Genomic DNA, 11,937 nt, shown 5'->3' with positions numbered 1-11,937 from the left:
GGAGCAAGGAGATCCCAGCACACAGGGATGGCATTGGGAAAACCAGAGCTCATCCAGGACAGGGAGCAGGCAGCCATCAGCATGGGGTCACTCAGATGACAGGGCGGTCACTCCCTGTAGGGATGAGAAGAGATGGTGTCCCATGGGACTGCATTCCCATCCCAACCCTCTGTTCCGGGGGTCTCCCTGCAGAACCCCAGCACAGCCCAGCCCTGGGTCAGAACCACAGAGAGCACAGGGACCCCTTCCAACCCCCAGCCCCACACCGCACCTGTGTCTGAGCCATTGGATCCACCATCCTTTGCTGTAAGGAAAAAACAGCCATGAGCCCCCCCTGCACTCACTATGGGGCATGGAGCAGCCCCAAGCAAAAGGAATGGGAACCCGGGAGAAAGCAGGGGCCCCAGGACCGCCCTGCCACCAGGCAGAGGTGGGGGACAGCTCTGCCCTCATCACTCACCAGAAGCAATGCTGTAGCCCTTCTCTTTCTTCCCTGCACACAGAGAGATGTGTCAGCACAGGTTCACAGCCAGGATAGGGGCTCCTAAGGGAACCTCAGATCCCCCCCACAGCCCCTGCTGTCCTCCTGCACCCATCTGCTTTTACCTGCATGGCTTCTGTAGATGGCGAATCCAACACCAGCCACGATGGCCACAATGGCAACAATCAGCCCCACCACGATGGGGACCAGGTTGGACTCTGACGGCTCTGGAGGAGAGCGGGGTTGTCAGCAGGGGAAGGGGCAGCCCGGAGCCCCCCAGCCCCACAGCACCTCGCTCACCCCACGAGTAGAGGCCGGGCTGCTGCAGGCTGGCATGCTGCACGCGGCACTGGTACTTGTCCCTGTCCTCTGGCCGCACATCGATGGTGACCCAGGTGTGGTAGGTGCCATCGCTGTTGGGCACTACGCCCCCCGTGTGGGTGTCCTGGTGCTGCGCCGCGCCGTCCTTCATCCACTCGACGGCAATGGGCCGCGGGTAGAAGCCGTGAGCGCGGCAGGACAAGGTCAGCACCCCGTCGGCCTCCTTCCCCTGCACTCGCACCTCGGGCCGCTCTGCAGGTGGGCGGCAGTGAGGGCCGGGCTGAGCTCCCCATGCTGAGCCCCCGCCCCACCTCCAGCCCCACACCGCGGCCCCCCCTCACCTCTCCTGCCCAGCTCTGCCTTCCCGTGCTCCACGTATCTCCGCAGCCACTGCACACAGGTTTCCTCCAGGTAATGCTTCAACCCCTCAGAAACGCTCTCATCAACCTCCCATTTCCTCTTGGTGGGAACTGCCTCTGGAACTGCCGCACTGAACGTCCTCGTGTCTTTGTCGAAGGCAATAAAGTCTCTCCCATCATAGGCATACTGATGATACCCCCGGGTGGTGCCGTCCTCAAGAATGTCACAACCGCACATCCGCTGCACTGTGTTAGACCCTGAAACAGAGCCGGGCAGGGGATGAGGGGCCCCTCCGGCTCCGGGGTCCCACTGCAGTGGGGAGGGGTTGGGGTCCCCCGGGACGCGACACCCCGAGCTCGGTGCGGCTGTGACGGGCAGGGCCAGGCCTGCGGGGCGCGGGCGGCACTGCGCCATGGAGCCCCGCCCCGCACCCACGGAGCCGCGGCCCCGGCCGTGCTCACCGCCGCTCTGGTTGAAGCGTTCTTGCAGTGTGTTCAGGCCCACACGGTAAACCCGCTCATTGCTCTGTGCGATCTGTGTGTTCCTCTCCCAGTACCCGGGATCCACAGCTCCAGCTGCCTTCACCCACTCGGTGCGGGGCACGTACCTCCGCGCGGTGCTGTCATAGTGCACGAAGATCTCGCCGTCCACGTACCCCACTTCCACGAACCAGGGCAGCCCGGGGCCGGGATCGTCCATCGTGGTGTGGTAGTACCGCAGGGAGTGTGGCTCTGCGGGGTCGGAGCGCAGCGGGGCCGTGAGCCGCGGGTGGGGGTCCCACGGGCACAGCCCCGGGGTGGGGGTTCGGGGGGGGGGGGGGGGTCCCGGTCCGGCCGCACTCACCGCCCGCCGCCCCGCGCACGGCGCCGAGCAGCAGCAGCCCCAGGCCCAGGGCCCCGCACGGCCCCATCGCTGCGCACCGCTCCGCCTCCTCCAGGTTCTCGGACGCCACTCTGTCCCGCAGTGCGCCCCTATTGGTTCCTCCGCCTCCGCCCCGCCAGTGGCGGACGGGAGCGTGCGTGACGTCACCGGGCGCCAGGCAGAATGCGCTCCCGTGGGTTGGAAATCGAAAGCGAAAGCGCGGAGCGGGGCAGAGGACGGGAGCGGTGTGGGATCCCCCGGCCCACCCCGAACACCGAGCGGGTACCAGGGCTGTGTCCCAAAGGGGCCGTGTCCCTGAGCAGGGGAGGGGGCCGAGGGCTTTAGGGGGGCAGGGGGCGGTGGGAAGGGAAGGAGCCGTCAGTCTGAGCACGGCTGGGGGGCTGCGATGAACCCCCTGGGTGTGGGGTGCATGGAGCGCTTCTTCCAGCACGGAGCCGTTGGACTCGGAGAGGCACAGAGGGCCGAGGAATCCTCTGGGATAACACTCCAACCCTGAGTCAATGGCTCAGTTCAATTTTGTCCCCTGCTTAATTAATGCGTCTCATGACCTATATCCAGGTCACTTATGGAGGCACTGAGCAGAACTGGCCCTGAAACATAGACCCCACAAGCACCCGGTCATCTCCCCATGCACGATGTCACTCATTGTCACCATCATGGGCACGATGACCCCAAACAACCTCTCCCCGGTGACATCAACCAGTCCCAATAAACTCACAGAGACACCAACAGAGGCTGCAGAGTGTCTTTAATGTCAGCACCATGGCTCAGGGTTGGGGATGGGGACACACAGGGACAGTGGGTAACAGAAGATGTCCATCAGATGCTGCCTGCGGGGACATGGGGTGAGAGAGGGGGTCACTATGGGGTGAGAGATGGGGTCCCTCAGCCCTTATTGATGGCAATGGGACAGGGACAGGTTGGGGACACTCACCTGAAGGGTAGTTGTGACCGGGAAGTGGGGTGTAACCTAAAAGTGAGGGGATGGGAGGGATGAGTGGGGCTCTTGTCACACATGGTCACATCCCATAGAGACTCATATGACCCACAGAGAACACATAGAGATCCATAGGGACACATAGAGACCAGTAGAGACCTCACAGAGGCCAATAGAGAGACCCACAGAGGCCCCACAGCAACCCATAGGGATCAACAGAGACCCCACAGGGACCCATAGAGAATAAAACATCCACAGCAACCCACAGGGACCCATAGGAACCCCACTGAGACCCCTTAGAGGTCCGTGGAGCCCCTCAGGGGCTCCCAAGCACCCACCTGGGGCAGGGGGCTGGGCCCGCCAGCAGTAGACACCAGTGAGAAGCACGCTGAGCCCCAGCACCATTGTGACAGTGGCCACAGCCACCATCAGAGTCACCTCTAGTGTCAGCCCAGGACCTGCAGGGACACAGCCAGCAGTGACACAGCAAGGACACCGCTGTCCCCGTGTCACCCCGTCGACCCCAACTCACGCCAGTCCTCCAGGAGGGGCTCCTCCAGGCTGGCGTGCTGCACTGAGCACGTGTAGGTGTCCCCCAGCTCCGGGGCCACTGAAAGGGCCGCTTGTGTCTGGTAGGTCCAGTTCCCATTGGGGATGGCGGACACGGGCGAGTGGTCTCCGGGCCCCATGATGTCCCCGTTGTGCAGCCAGATGATGGTCACCTCGGGGGGGTAGAAGCCCCACACGTGGCAGGTGAGGCGGATGGGCACGCTGGGGTTCCATGTCTGTGCAGGGACGATGCGGACCTGGGGCTGGGCTGGAGCAGGGACAGGGACGGTGAGCAGCAGGGGACGGTGAGCAGCAGGAGGCCTGGACGGCCCCCGCCCCATTCTCTGCAATGCTTCCTCTGTGCAACGCCCCACGCAACGCACTGTGCAACTTCCCCATCTCACTCCCCTGTAAGATTCCCCATGCAATGCTCTGTGCCACATCCCCACGGGACGTCCCCACGCTCTGTGCAAGCTCTGTGCTTTGTCTGCTGCAATACCTCGTGGGACGTCCTCTGCAACAGCTGGGAGATGCCCGGTGCATTCCTCTGTGCAGCGCACAATGTGCAATGCAATGTGCTCTGCAAAACTACCCTACAGTGCGCCATGCAACATCCCTGTGCAGCAAACTCCATGCAACACGCCGAGCAATATTCTGTGCAATTTTTCCTTGCAGCATCCCCATGCTTGGGACCCTTAAGCAATGCCCCATGCAGAATGTTCAGCAAAGCCCCCGTGCAATCCTCCATACAACATCCCTCTGCATTATGCTTTGCAGCACCCCTGTGCAGTCTTCCATATGTGCTTTGCAACACCCCTGTGCAATTCTCCGTGAAACTTTTCCATGCAACACCCCCCTGCCTGAGAACCCCAAGCAACACTCAATACACCACCCCCATGTGGTGCCCCATGCAATGTCCCCATGCAACAACATCCCCGTGCAACACCCCATGCATCATTGCTATGCATCATTGCTATACAACATCCTCATGCAACGTCCCCATGCAACGCCCCATGCAACACCACCTCCATGCAACACCCCGTGCAGCCCCATTTGCAATGCTCACTCCTCCGCAGCGCTGTCTGTGCCCAGAACCGTGCAGCCACTTTGCTGCACGCCCGTCTCCGCGCCTCTGCGCGCTGCACCCAGGTGCTGCCGTTGTTGAGGGCACTGGCAATCCGTCCGGCCACGTTGTGCAGCAGCCTCCAATCGCAGGCGTTGAAGCGGCGGACGTCGGGGTCGTAGCACACCAGGGGGTTCTTGTTGAAGGCCACGGTGAGGTCAAAGCCCAGCAGAGAGCCATTGGCTGCCAGCGGGCAGGAGCTGGCCACGTGCACCATAAAGGCACCTGAATTGAGGGGACAGTGGGGAGGTGGCAGTGCTGGCAGTGACCCCATCCCCATTTGGAGCCCTCCAGAGGTCCCCGTGGGGACACAACAGTGAGCTGAGCTCAACACAGGGATCCCATGAGATCCCTAAAGCCTTTGCTGGGAGTCCTAAGGGTTGAGACTCCCCAAAGTGGCTCCAGTATCCCACAAAGCTGAGCTCCCCACAAAGTGCCCCCACCATCCCATAAGGCCGAGCATTCCCAAATCATCCCTAGTAACCCAAAAGGCTGAGGCCCCCCATCACCCCAAAATCCTCCCATGAGTACCAAAGCCCTGAGATCCCCCAAATTGTCCCCAATATCCCTCAGAGCTGAGTCCCCCTCCAAACTGTGCACAACATCCCATAAAGTTGAGACCCTCCCCCCAAAAGGACGCCATTATCCCAAAAGGCTCAGCCTGCCCTAAAGCCCCCCTGGGGGTCCTGAGGGCTGAGAGCACCCCAAAGTGGCCCCAATATCCCAAAAGCTGAGACTCCCACAAATCATCCCCAAAGTCTTAAAAGGCTGAGATCCCCAATGCCCCCCCCCCAACCACCCCAACCCCCAACCCCCACCTGCCCCCCGCGCTCCCAGCAGCAGCCCCAGCAGCACCAACATCGCGGAGGGGGGAGCGGGAGGGGTTGGGGGGGCGGCGGCCCCTCCCCTCCCTCCACCCCACGTAGCCCCCTTCACGGATGTGGGGCGGGGGGGGGGGGGGGGGGGGGCCCGGCCCCCCAAAAAAGAAAGGGGGGGGCGGGAGCGGGTACCGGTGCCGGGGTTAAATGAAGCGGGGGGGCCGGGAGAGGGACCATGCGGGGGGGTTTTTTTTTTTTTTGCACTGGGAGCACTGGGATCCCCACCCACACAACGTGGGAACGAGAATTAGACCGAGGCTGGGGTTGCAGATGGTTTTATTGGGGGGTGAGAACCCCTCACCCCAAATTGGGGGTCCCCATGCTGGGACATGGGAGTTCCGGTCATTGAGGTCCCAAACTGGGGAACAGGACCAGGATGGGGACCACGACTGGGACTGGCATCGGGATGGGAACCGGGACCAGGGTCAGGGATAGGGACCAGGAGTAGAGCCAGGACCGGGACCAGCACTGGAATGGGGACCAGGACCGGGGTGAGGATCAGAAGCAGAATGAGGACCAGCACTGGGATGGGGACCAGGACCGGGGTGGGGGTCAGAAGCAGAATGAGGACCAGGACCAGGACTAGGACCAGAACCAGAATGAGGACCAGGACCAGGATGGGGACCAGAACCAGAATGAGGACCAGGACCGGGATGGGGACCAGAACTTGGGCGGGGATCATTTTGAGGACCAGGACTGGAATCAGAACCCGCATCAGGATGGGGACTGGAACCAGCACCAGGACCTGCCGCACAGAAGATGATGAATGAGGAGGGACACCCCACGCTGGACAACAGATCCTTGGTGTCACACACATCCCCAGCACCGTGTCCCCATCCCTCACCCCATGGCCGCTGACAGAAGCTGAAAACCCCAGCGCTGAATGCCACCAACCCCAAGGTCAGCGCCATGGCCGCCACTGCCACCTGCGCCATCATTCCCAGAGACAAATTGGGACCTGTGGGAACAGCAGAATGAGTCATGGGGGACTGTGGGGGCCGGGTGCCACATCCCCGTCCCCAAACTCACTCCAGTCCACCTGCAGCGGCTGCTCCAGGCTGGAGTGCCACACTGAGCACGTGTAGGTGCTCCCCGCCGCAGTGCTGGCCCTCAGCGTCGTCTGTGTCCTGTAGGTCCAGTTGCCGTTGGGCAGCAGTTCGGTGTCATCCGAGGCCAACACGAGGCCGTTTTGCAGCCACTGGATGGTCACTGCGGGTGGGAAGAAGCCCCAGACGTGGCAGATGAGGCGGACAGTGTCGGGGTCGTTGGCGATGCGGATGGGGACGATGCGGACCTGGGGTGGTGCTGCAGCAAAGGGGGGACGGTCAGAGCTGGGGACGGTCCCCTCTGTCACCCTGCAGGGTGGCTGGTGGGACAGTCCATGCGATGTCCCCGTGCGTCGTGCAGGTGCATCACCCTATGCCACATCCCCATGCAACGTCCCAGCGCAATCTCCTGCTCAATTTGTTTGCAATGTCCCCACGCAACGTCCCTTTGCGTTCCCTTTGGGTGTCCCCATGCAACGCCCCCTAGAACGTCCTGTGCCATGTCCCCTTTGTGACGCCCCTTTGCATTTCCCTGTGCAAAGTCCCTCTCAATTCCGCATGCAATGACCCCATGCTGCATTCTGTGCTTTCCCCATGCAAATTTCTCGTGTGCATCCCCTGCAATGCTCGGTGCAAAGTCCCCATGCAACGTCCCTTTGCAATCTCCCACTCCATTGCTTTGGAATGTCCCCAGGCAAAGTCCCATTCAACCCCCTGCATGATGTCTCCATGCAATTCCCTTTGCAACATCCCCGTGCAGCGCCCCCTGCAATGCCCAGCTGTGCATCACCCTGTTGCAACACCCCCATGCAACAACTCCTTGCAATGCCCCCCGTTTGCAACGCTCCACTTGCATGCAGCAGTGCTCACTCCTCCGCAGTGCTGTCTGTGCCCAGAACTGTGCAGACAGCTCAGTGCACGCCTGTCTGCGCGCCTCTGCACGCTGCACCCACGTGGCATTATCATTTAGGATGAAGGCGACAAAAGTGGCAAAGTTGTGCAGCAGCCCCCCGTCACAGGGGTAGAAGATGTGGGTGTCGGGGTCGTAGCACACCAGGGGGTTCTTGTTGAAGGCCACGGTGAGGTCAAAGCCCCCCAGGGAGCCGTTGGCTGTCAGCGGGCAGGAGCTGGCCACGTGCACCACGAAGGCGCCTGTGTTGGGGGCACGGGGTGGGCACAGCGCTGGGGCTGCACCCCAAAGCCCCGGCTGCACCCTAAAACCCCATGCTGCGCCCCAAAAACCTCACGTCGTACCCTGAAAGCTCATAGTGCACCCCAGAAATCCCACGTTGTACCCTAAAAACTCACACTGTGCCCCAAGAACCCCACATTGTGCACTATGAATACATGCAGCAGCCCATGCTGCACTCCAAAGCCCCACACTGTACCCTAAAACCCCATGTTGCACCCTAAAAACTCACACTGCTCCCCCAAACCCACGTTGCACCCCAAAAACCCCATTTTGCACCCAAAAAACTCATGCTGCACCCCCAAACCCCCCATGCTTCACCCCCAAACCCACACGTTGCACTTCGGAAAGCCCATGCTGTGCCCTAAAACCCCCCATGCTTCACCCCAAAAACCCCACACTGCCCCACGTCCTACCTGCTGCCCCGCAGCTCAGCGCCAGCCCCATCGCCCCCAGCACCCCGAAACCCGTCGGCCCCATGGTGAGCATTGCAGCCTTCTTCCCCCCCGTCCTTCCTCCTTCTTCTCTTCCTCCCCACATCACCCCATGGGCGGTGCAGTGGGATCAGACTTTGCTACCTGGGGACAACGCCCAACCCTGTTAATTACCACCCTTCCCGGAGCGGAGACAAACGAAGACACGGCGCTGCAAACGAAGGGCTTTAATTACATCACTGCCACCGTTCCCAAGCCGAGGGAGCAACTCGTGGAGGATACCAATGAGTACGGGGTCGATGTCCCCACTGTCCCCGCTGTCCCCACATCCTATGCCGGCGGGCGGACAGCAGCAGCCCCAAACCCAGCAGTGCCAGCAGGACGCCCAGCGCCGTCACCGCACCGCACACCGCCATGGCCAACGTGTCCGAAGGGATGGGGTCCTGCGGCACTGCGGGGACACAAAGCATTGCTCCCACTGCCCACACCCCAATCGGCCCCGCTGCGGGGACACAAAGCATCGCCCCACGTCCCCACTCACCCCAATAAGCCACCACAGAGATGTTGTCCCTCTCGCGGGTGACAATGCAGGAGTAGATGTCACCAGAGTGAGGCGTCACCTCCAGGTAGGAGAAGCGCATGAAGCTCAGGTCCTCCATGGGGATGTAGGTGAGCTGGGTGACGCCGTCGGTGATGGGGATGCCGTCCCGCTGCCAGCTGATGGTGATGGCCGGGGGGAAGATGTTGCCCACCATACAGACCAGTGTGTTGGGATAGCCCAGCTGCAACGGCTGCTGCAGGAAGACGTCAGCCACTGGGATGCCTGCAGGGGGACACATCCATGGGAACACATCAATGGGGATGCATTAATGGGGGATGCATCAGTGGGGACAGCATCATACTGGGGAAACATCATTGGGGATGCACCACTGGGGATAGCATCAGCTGGGGGTACATCAGGGAAGTTGTATTGTTGGGGACACGTCACTGGGGACAGCATGGACTGGGGACACATCAGTGAGGACACATCATTGGGGACAACAGCGATTGGGACGTCCATTGGAGGCAGCATCAATGGGGACAGCATGACAGGGGCTAACATCAATGGGGATGTCCACTGGGGGATGCATCAGTGGGGATGGTATCAGCGGGGATGTCCATGCGGAATAAATCAACGGGGACAGGATCAACTGGGGATGCATCCACTGGGACAGGATCAGTGGGGTCAGCATCAATTGGGGATGTCCACTGGGAACACATCAGCAGGAATGAATGAATCAAGACAACTTCAACAAGGACTTCACCAGTTGGGGATGTCAACTGGGGACAGCATCACTGGGAACAGGATCAACTGGGGATGTCCACTGAGAACACATCAATGGGGATGGCGTCAGTAGGGACGGCCATGGGGGACGCATCAATGGGGCTGCATCAACTGGGGATGTCCACTGGGGTCAGCATCATCGGGAACGCATGGCTGGGGACCCGTCGGCAGGGTCATAGCGGGGACAGCAGCACCCACCCTTGGCTTCAGGCATTGGCAGCTCAGTGGCAATCTTGGTGAGCACGTCATGCAGCCTGAGGCACAGCGTGGTGTCGTGCTCCAGCTCCTGGGGCTGCTCGGTGCCTGTGGGCCACGCGGGGCCATCGGGGAGCTGCGGCAGCCACTGCGAGCTGGGGACATCGAATGAGAAGAGCTGCTCCGAGTCGAAGGCCACCGACAGCCCCAGCGACGGCGTGTCCGGCTGGCAGAAGAGCACCTCGGACAGGGTGTGCAGCGATGGCTCTGCGGGCACAGACAGGGCGTGGGACATGGGGACAGCAGGCACACACACACACTGTGCACAGACACGTCTGCTGCAGGCACGCTCACTGCATGTGTACACACTGCATGCTGAGTGCAGCTCAACTCATGCACACTTACGCTTCCTCTTGCACCGATGCACCAACAATGCCTCGCACAACCTCTGCGCTAATTAGCGTGTGCATCCTCCTGCTCACATACTCCGCACTAATGCGCAAAGCACTCCATACACAGCCCCTTGCACCGGTGCACGGCCACTCCTTGCACTAATGCACAGAGCCTCTTGCACAAATGTACGCCTGTTTGCACTCCTCCCTTGCACTAAAGCACAACGCATTCCTTGCACAGTCTCTTGAACCAGTAGTGCACGACACCCCTTTCACTCCATTTCTCACACTCAACCCCTAATGCACTAACCACACCATGCACAGCCCCCTGCATGCGCGCAAGCACCCTCCTGCTCATCCTCCCCTTGCATCAATGCGCAAACACCCCTTGCACAACTCCTTGCACCGGTGCATGCCCACCCTGTACCCCAGAGCACGATCCACTCCTTGCACAGCCCCTTGCGCTCCCCATACACGCATCTTGGACACCCCTGGCACTACCCCATGCCCACCCCATGCCCCCACTTCTCCCTACCGGCTCTGACGCTCCCCAGGGCCGCCCCCAGCAGCGCTGCCACGAGCGCCCCGCGCCCGCTCGCAGCCCCCATCCCTCAGCTACCGGCAATCACTTCAGCCAATGGCCGTGCCTCGCGGCTCTACGCGTCAGTGGTTGCCAGGAAGAACAAGCCCGTAGGACACCCTTGCGCGTCATCGGTTGCTAGGCAGAACAGATCCACGGGGAACACCGGCGCTGTGACAGGCGGCGATCGTGCGGCTCAACCAATGGCTGCGCTCCGCAATTACCTTGCGTCACTTGTTGCTAGGTAGAAGAAACTAGCGGGGAGCCCCGACGCTGTAATAGGCGCTGAACCACCCGCTAGCAATTAGTAAGCATTGCTAATTAATGAAGGAGGGGACAAGTGGGCTGCGCAGATCGCAGGGTGCCTCATCACAGCGCGGATGTTGCTTTTGCGAGGGATTTTGAGAGAAAAACCTGAGGTTTGATGGTAAAAACGTGTTTTGTGTGTAAAACTACATATTTGGGGGATAAAAGAGTGGGATATGGGGGGTAAAAGTTGGGGTTTGGAGCCGAGGGGGCATCTTCGGGGCGTGCACTACACTCCCTGCAGCAGTGGCTGCTCGCACTGCAATGCACCGCACTGCAATGCGCACTCCGAGCTGGAAGCGCTGCACCGCAGTCAGGTTTGCACAGCCCTGCGGGAGAGATCGGCCCTCTGCAATGCCGGCAGCTGCACCCCTGCAATGCCGTACGCATCCTGCGCGCATCCTTGCAATGCCAGGCACTGCTACAGGCGCACACTCACGATCCTAAGCACCCCCGTTGGTGCACCCCCGCAGTGCCATGCATCCCCACACATGCACGCATGCGATGCCAGGCACACCCATAGGTGCGCCCTTGCAGTGCTGTGCACTCCCATAGATACACCCTTGCAATGCCATTCACCTCCACAGCTGCACCCTTTGCAATGACATACGCGTCCAGAGGTGCACCTTGCAACGCCGGGCACTCCCGTAGGCGCACCCTTGAAATACCACCCTACAGATGCACACTTACAATACCGTGAATCTTCATGGCTGCAACCTTGCAACGCCATGCAACCCCACCGCAGCACCCCAGCAGCACTGCGCACCCCCACAGCTCCACCCCTCCCTCCTCCCTCACATGCCCCCTGCACTGCGCATGCGCCCCATCACCCCCCTTGGAGCGGCGATAGGACCCCGCAGAGTCGCCCGGACTCCATGAATGGGGCCGTCGGAGTGGCGCGGGGGTATCACGTGACGGCGGGCGGCCAATCGCGGCGCAG

The 11,937-nt window shown here is 61.3% G+C and overlaps 4 protein-coding genes across 6 annotated transcripts; all 4 read right to left on the bottom strand.

The window, feature by feature from the left end:
• Positions 1 to 107: 107 nt before the first annotated feature.
• Positions 108 to 2,072, bottom strand: LOC122190651 (class I histocompatibility antigen, F10 alpha chain-like). The gene is made up of 7 exons (XM_042890720.1): positions 2,006 to 2,072; positions 1,624 to 1,893; positions 1,144 to 1,419; positions 782 to 1,054; positions 607 to 708; positions 461 to 493; positions 108 to 304 (listed from the first exon to the last, which is right to left on the bottom strand). The coding sequence occupies exons 1-7, from the start codon at positions 2,070 to 2,072 to the stop codon at positions 108 to 110; spliced, it is 1,218 nt and encodes a 405-aa protein (XP_042746654.1).
• Positions 2,073 to 2,775: 703 nt separating this feature from the next.
• Positions 2,776 to 5,536, bottom strand: LOC122190653 (HLA class II histocompatibility antigen, DM beta chain-like). Of its 2 annotated transcripts, XM_042890722.1 has the most exons (6): positions 5,472 to 5,536; positions 4,597 to 4,878; positions 3,514 to 3,798; positions 3,320 to 3,439; positions 2,979 to 3,014; positions 2,776 to 2,874 (listed from the first exon to the last, which is right to left on the bottom strand). In XM_042890722.1, the coding sequence occupies exons 1-6, from the start codon at positions 5,512 to 5,514 to the stop codon at positions 2,864 to 2,866; spliced, it is 777 nt and encodes a 258-aa protein (XP_042746656.1). In that variant the 5' UTR covers positions 5,515 to 5,536; the 3' UTR covers positions 2,776 to 2,863. The 2 variants fall into 2 exon arrangements, with proteins under 2 accessions (XP_042746656.1, XP_042746655.1); XM_042890721.1 differs by lacking the exon at positions 5,472 to 5,536 and having other exon boundaries at positions 4,597 to 5,102.
• Positions 5,537 to 5,802: 266 nt separating this feature from the next.
• LOC122190654 (HLA class II histocompatibility antigen, DM beta chain-like) lies at positions 5,803 to 8,246 on the bottom strand. The gene is made up of 5 exons (XM_042890723.1): positions 8,183 to 8,246; positions 7,448 to 7,765; positions 6,561 to 6,836; positions 6,376 to 6,489; positions 5,803 to 6,276 (listed from the first exon to the last, which is right to left on the bottom strand). Exons 1-5 carry the CDS (start codon positions 8,244 to 8,246, stop codon positions 5,957 to 5,959), a joined length of 1,092 nt encoding a protein of 363 aa, XP_042746657.1. The 3' UTR covers positions 5,803 to 5,956.
• A 166-nt stretch (positions 8,247 to 8,412) lies between these two features.
• Positions 8,413 to 11,752, bottom strand: LOC122190655 (class II histocompatibility antigen, M alpha chain). Of its 2 annotated transcripts, none has more exons than XM_042890724.1 (4): positions 11,577 to 11,752; positions 9,723 to 9,986; positions 8,742 to 9,023; positions 8,413 to 8,651 (listed from the first exon to the last, which is right to left on the bottom strand). In XM_042890724.1, exons 1-4 carry the CDS (start codon positions 11,725 to 11,727, stop codon positions 8,437 to 8,439), a joined length of 912 nt encoding a protein of 303 aa, XP_042746658.1. In that variant the 5' UTR covers positions 11,728 to 11,752; the 3' UTR covers positions 8,413 to 8,436. The 2 variants fall into 2 exon arrangements, with proteins under 2 accessions (XP_042746658.1, XP_042746659.1); XM_042890725.1 differs by lacking the exon at positions 11,577 to 11,752 and adding an exon at positions 10,647 to 10,719.
• Between the last annotated feature and the right edge of the window lie 185 nt (positions 11,753 to 11,937).

This window comes from Lagopus leucura, unplaced genomic scaffold (genome assembly GCF_019238085.1).
Source record: "Lagopus leucura isolate 7727_CA_CO unplaced genomic scaffold, USGS_WTPT01 200-2_obj-0_obj, whole genome shotgun sequence".
NCBI classification, from domain to species: Eukaryota; Metazoa; Chordata; class Aves; order Galliformes; family Phasianidae; genus Lagopus; species Lagopus leucura.
This window is presented reverse-complemented; position numbering and strand designations above follow the sequence as displayed.

What these genes read in the sequence shown, in the direction of transcription:
- LOC122190653 (XM_042890721.1), bottom strand. Translation starts at nt 4,933, where the DNA reads ATGGGGATGGGGTCACTGCCAGCACTGCCACCTCCCCACTGTCCCCTC. An exon ending in ACAGACAGCGCTGCGGAGGA is followed by an intron (nt 3,799 to 4,596) that starts GTGAGCATTGCA and finishes TCCCTGCTCCAG; the next exon opens with CCCAGCCCCAGGTCCGCATC. An exon ending in GGCCCAGCCCCCTGCCCCAG is followed by an intron (nt 3,015 to 3,319) that starts GTGGGTGCTTGG and finishes CCTCACTTTTAG; the next exon opens with GTTACACCCCACTTCCCGGT.
- LOC122190655 (XM_042890724.1), bottom strand. Translation starts at nt 11,727, where the DNA reads ATGGCGTTGCAAGGTTGCAGCCATGAAGATTCACGGTATTGTAAGTGT. An exon ending in CAAAGGGTGCAGCTGTGGAG is followed by an intron (nt 9,987 to 11,576) that starts GTGAATGGCATT and finishes CTGTGCCCGCAG; the next exon opens with AGCCATCGCTGCACACCCTG. An exon ending in GCCAATGCCTGAAGCCAAGG is followed by an intron (nt 9,024 to 9,722) that starts GTGGGTGCTGCT and finishes GTCCCCCTGCAG; the next exon opens with GCATCCCAGTGGCTGACGTC.
- LOC122190651 (XM_042890720.1), bottom strand. Translation starts at nt 2,072, where the DNA reads ATGGGGCCGTGCGGGGCCCTGGGCCTGGGGCTGCTGCTGCTCGGCGCC. An exon ending in ACGCTTCAACCAGAGCGGCG is followed by an intron (nt 1,420 to 1,623) that starts GTGAGCACGGCC and finishes GCTCTGTTTCAG; the next exon opens with GGTCTAACACAGTGCAGCGG. An exon ending in CATCTACAGAAGCCATGCAG is followed by an intron (nt 494 to 606) that starts GTAAAAGCAGAT and finishes CTCTGTGTGCAG; the next exon opens with GGAAGAAAGAGAAGGGCTAC.
- LOC122190654 (XM_042890723.1), bottom strand. Translation starts at nt 8,246, where the DNA reads ATGGGGCCGACGGGTTTCGGGGTGCTGGGGGCGATGGGGCTGGCGCTG. An exon ending in ACAGACAGCACTGCGGAGGA is followed by an intron (nt 6,837 to 7,447) that starts GTGAGCACTGCT and finishes CCTTTGCTGCAG; the next exon opens with CACCACCCCAGGTCCGCATC. An exon ending in GCCGCTGCAGGTGGACTGGA is followed by an intron (nt 6,490 to 6,560) that starts GTGAGTTTGGGG and finishes CTGTTCCCACAG; the next exon opens with GTCCCAATTTGTCTCTGGGA.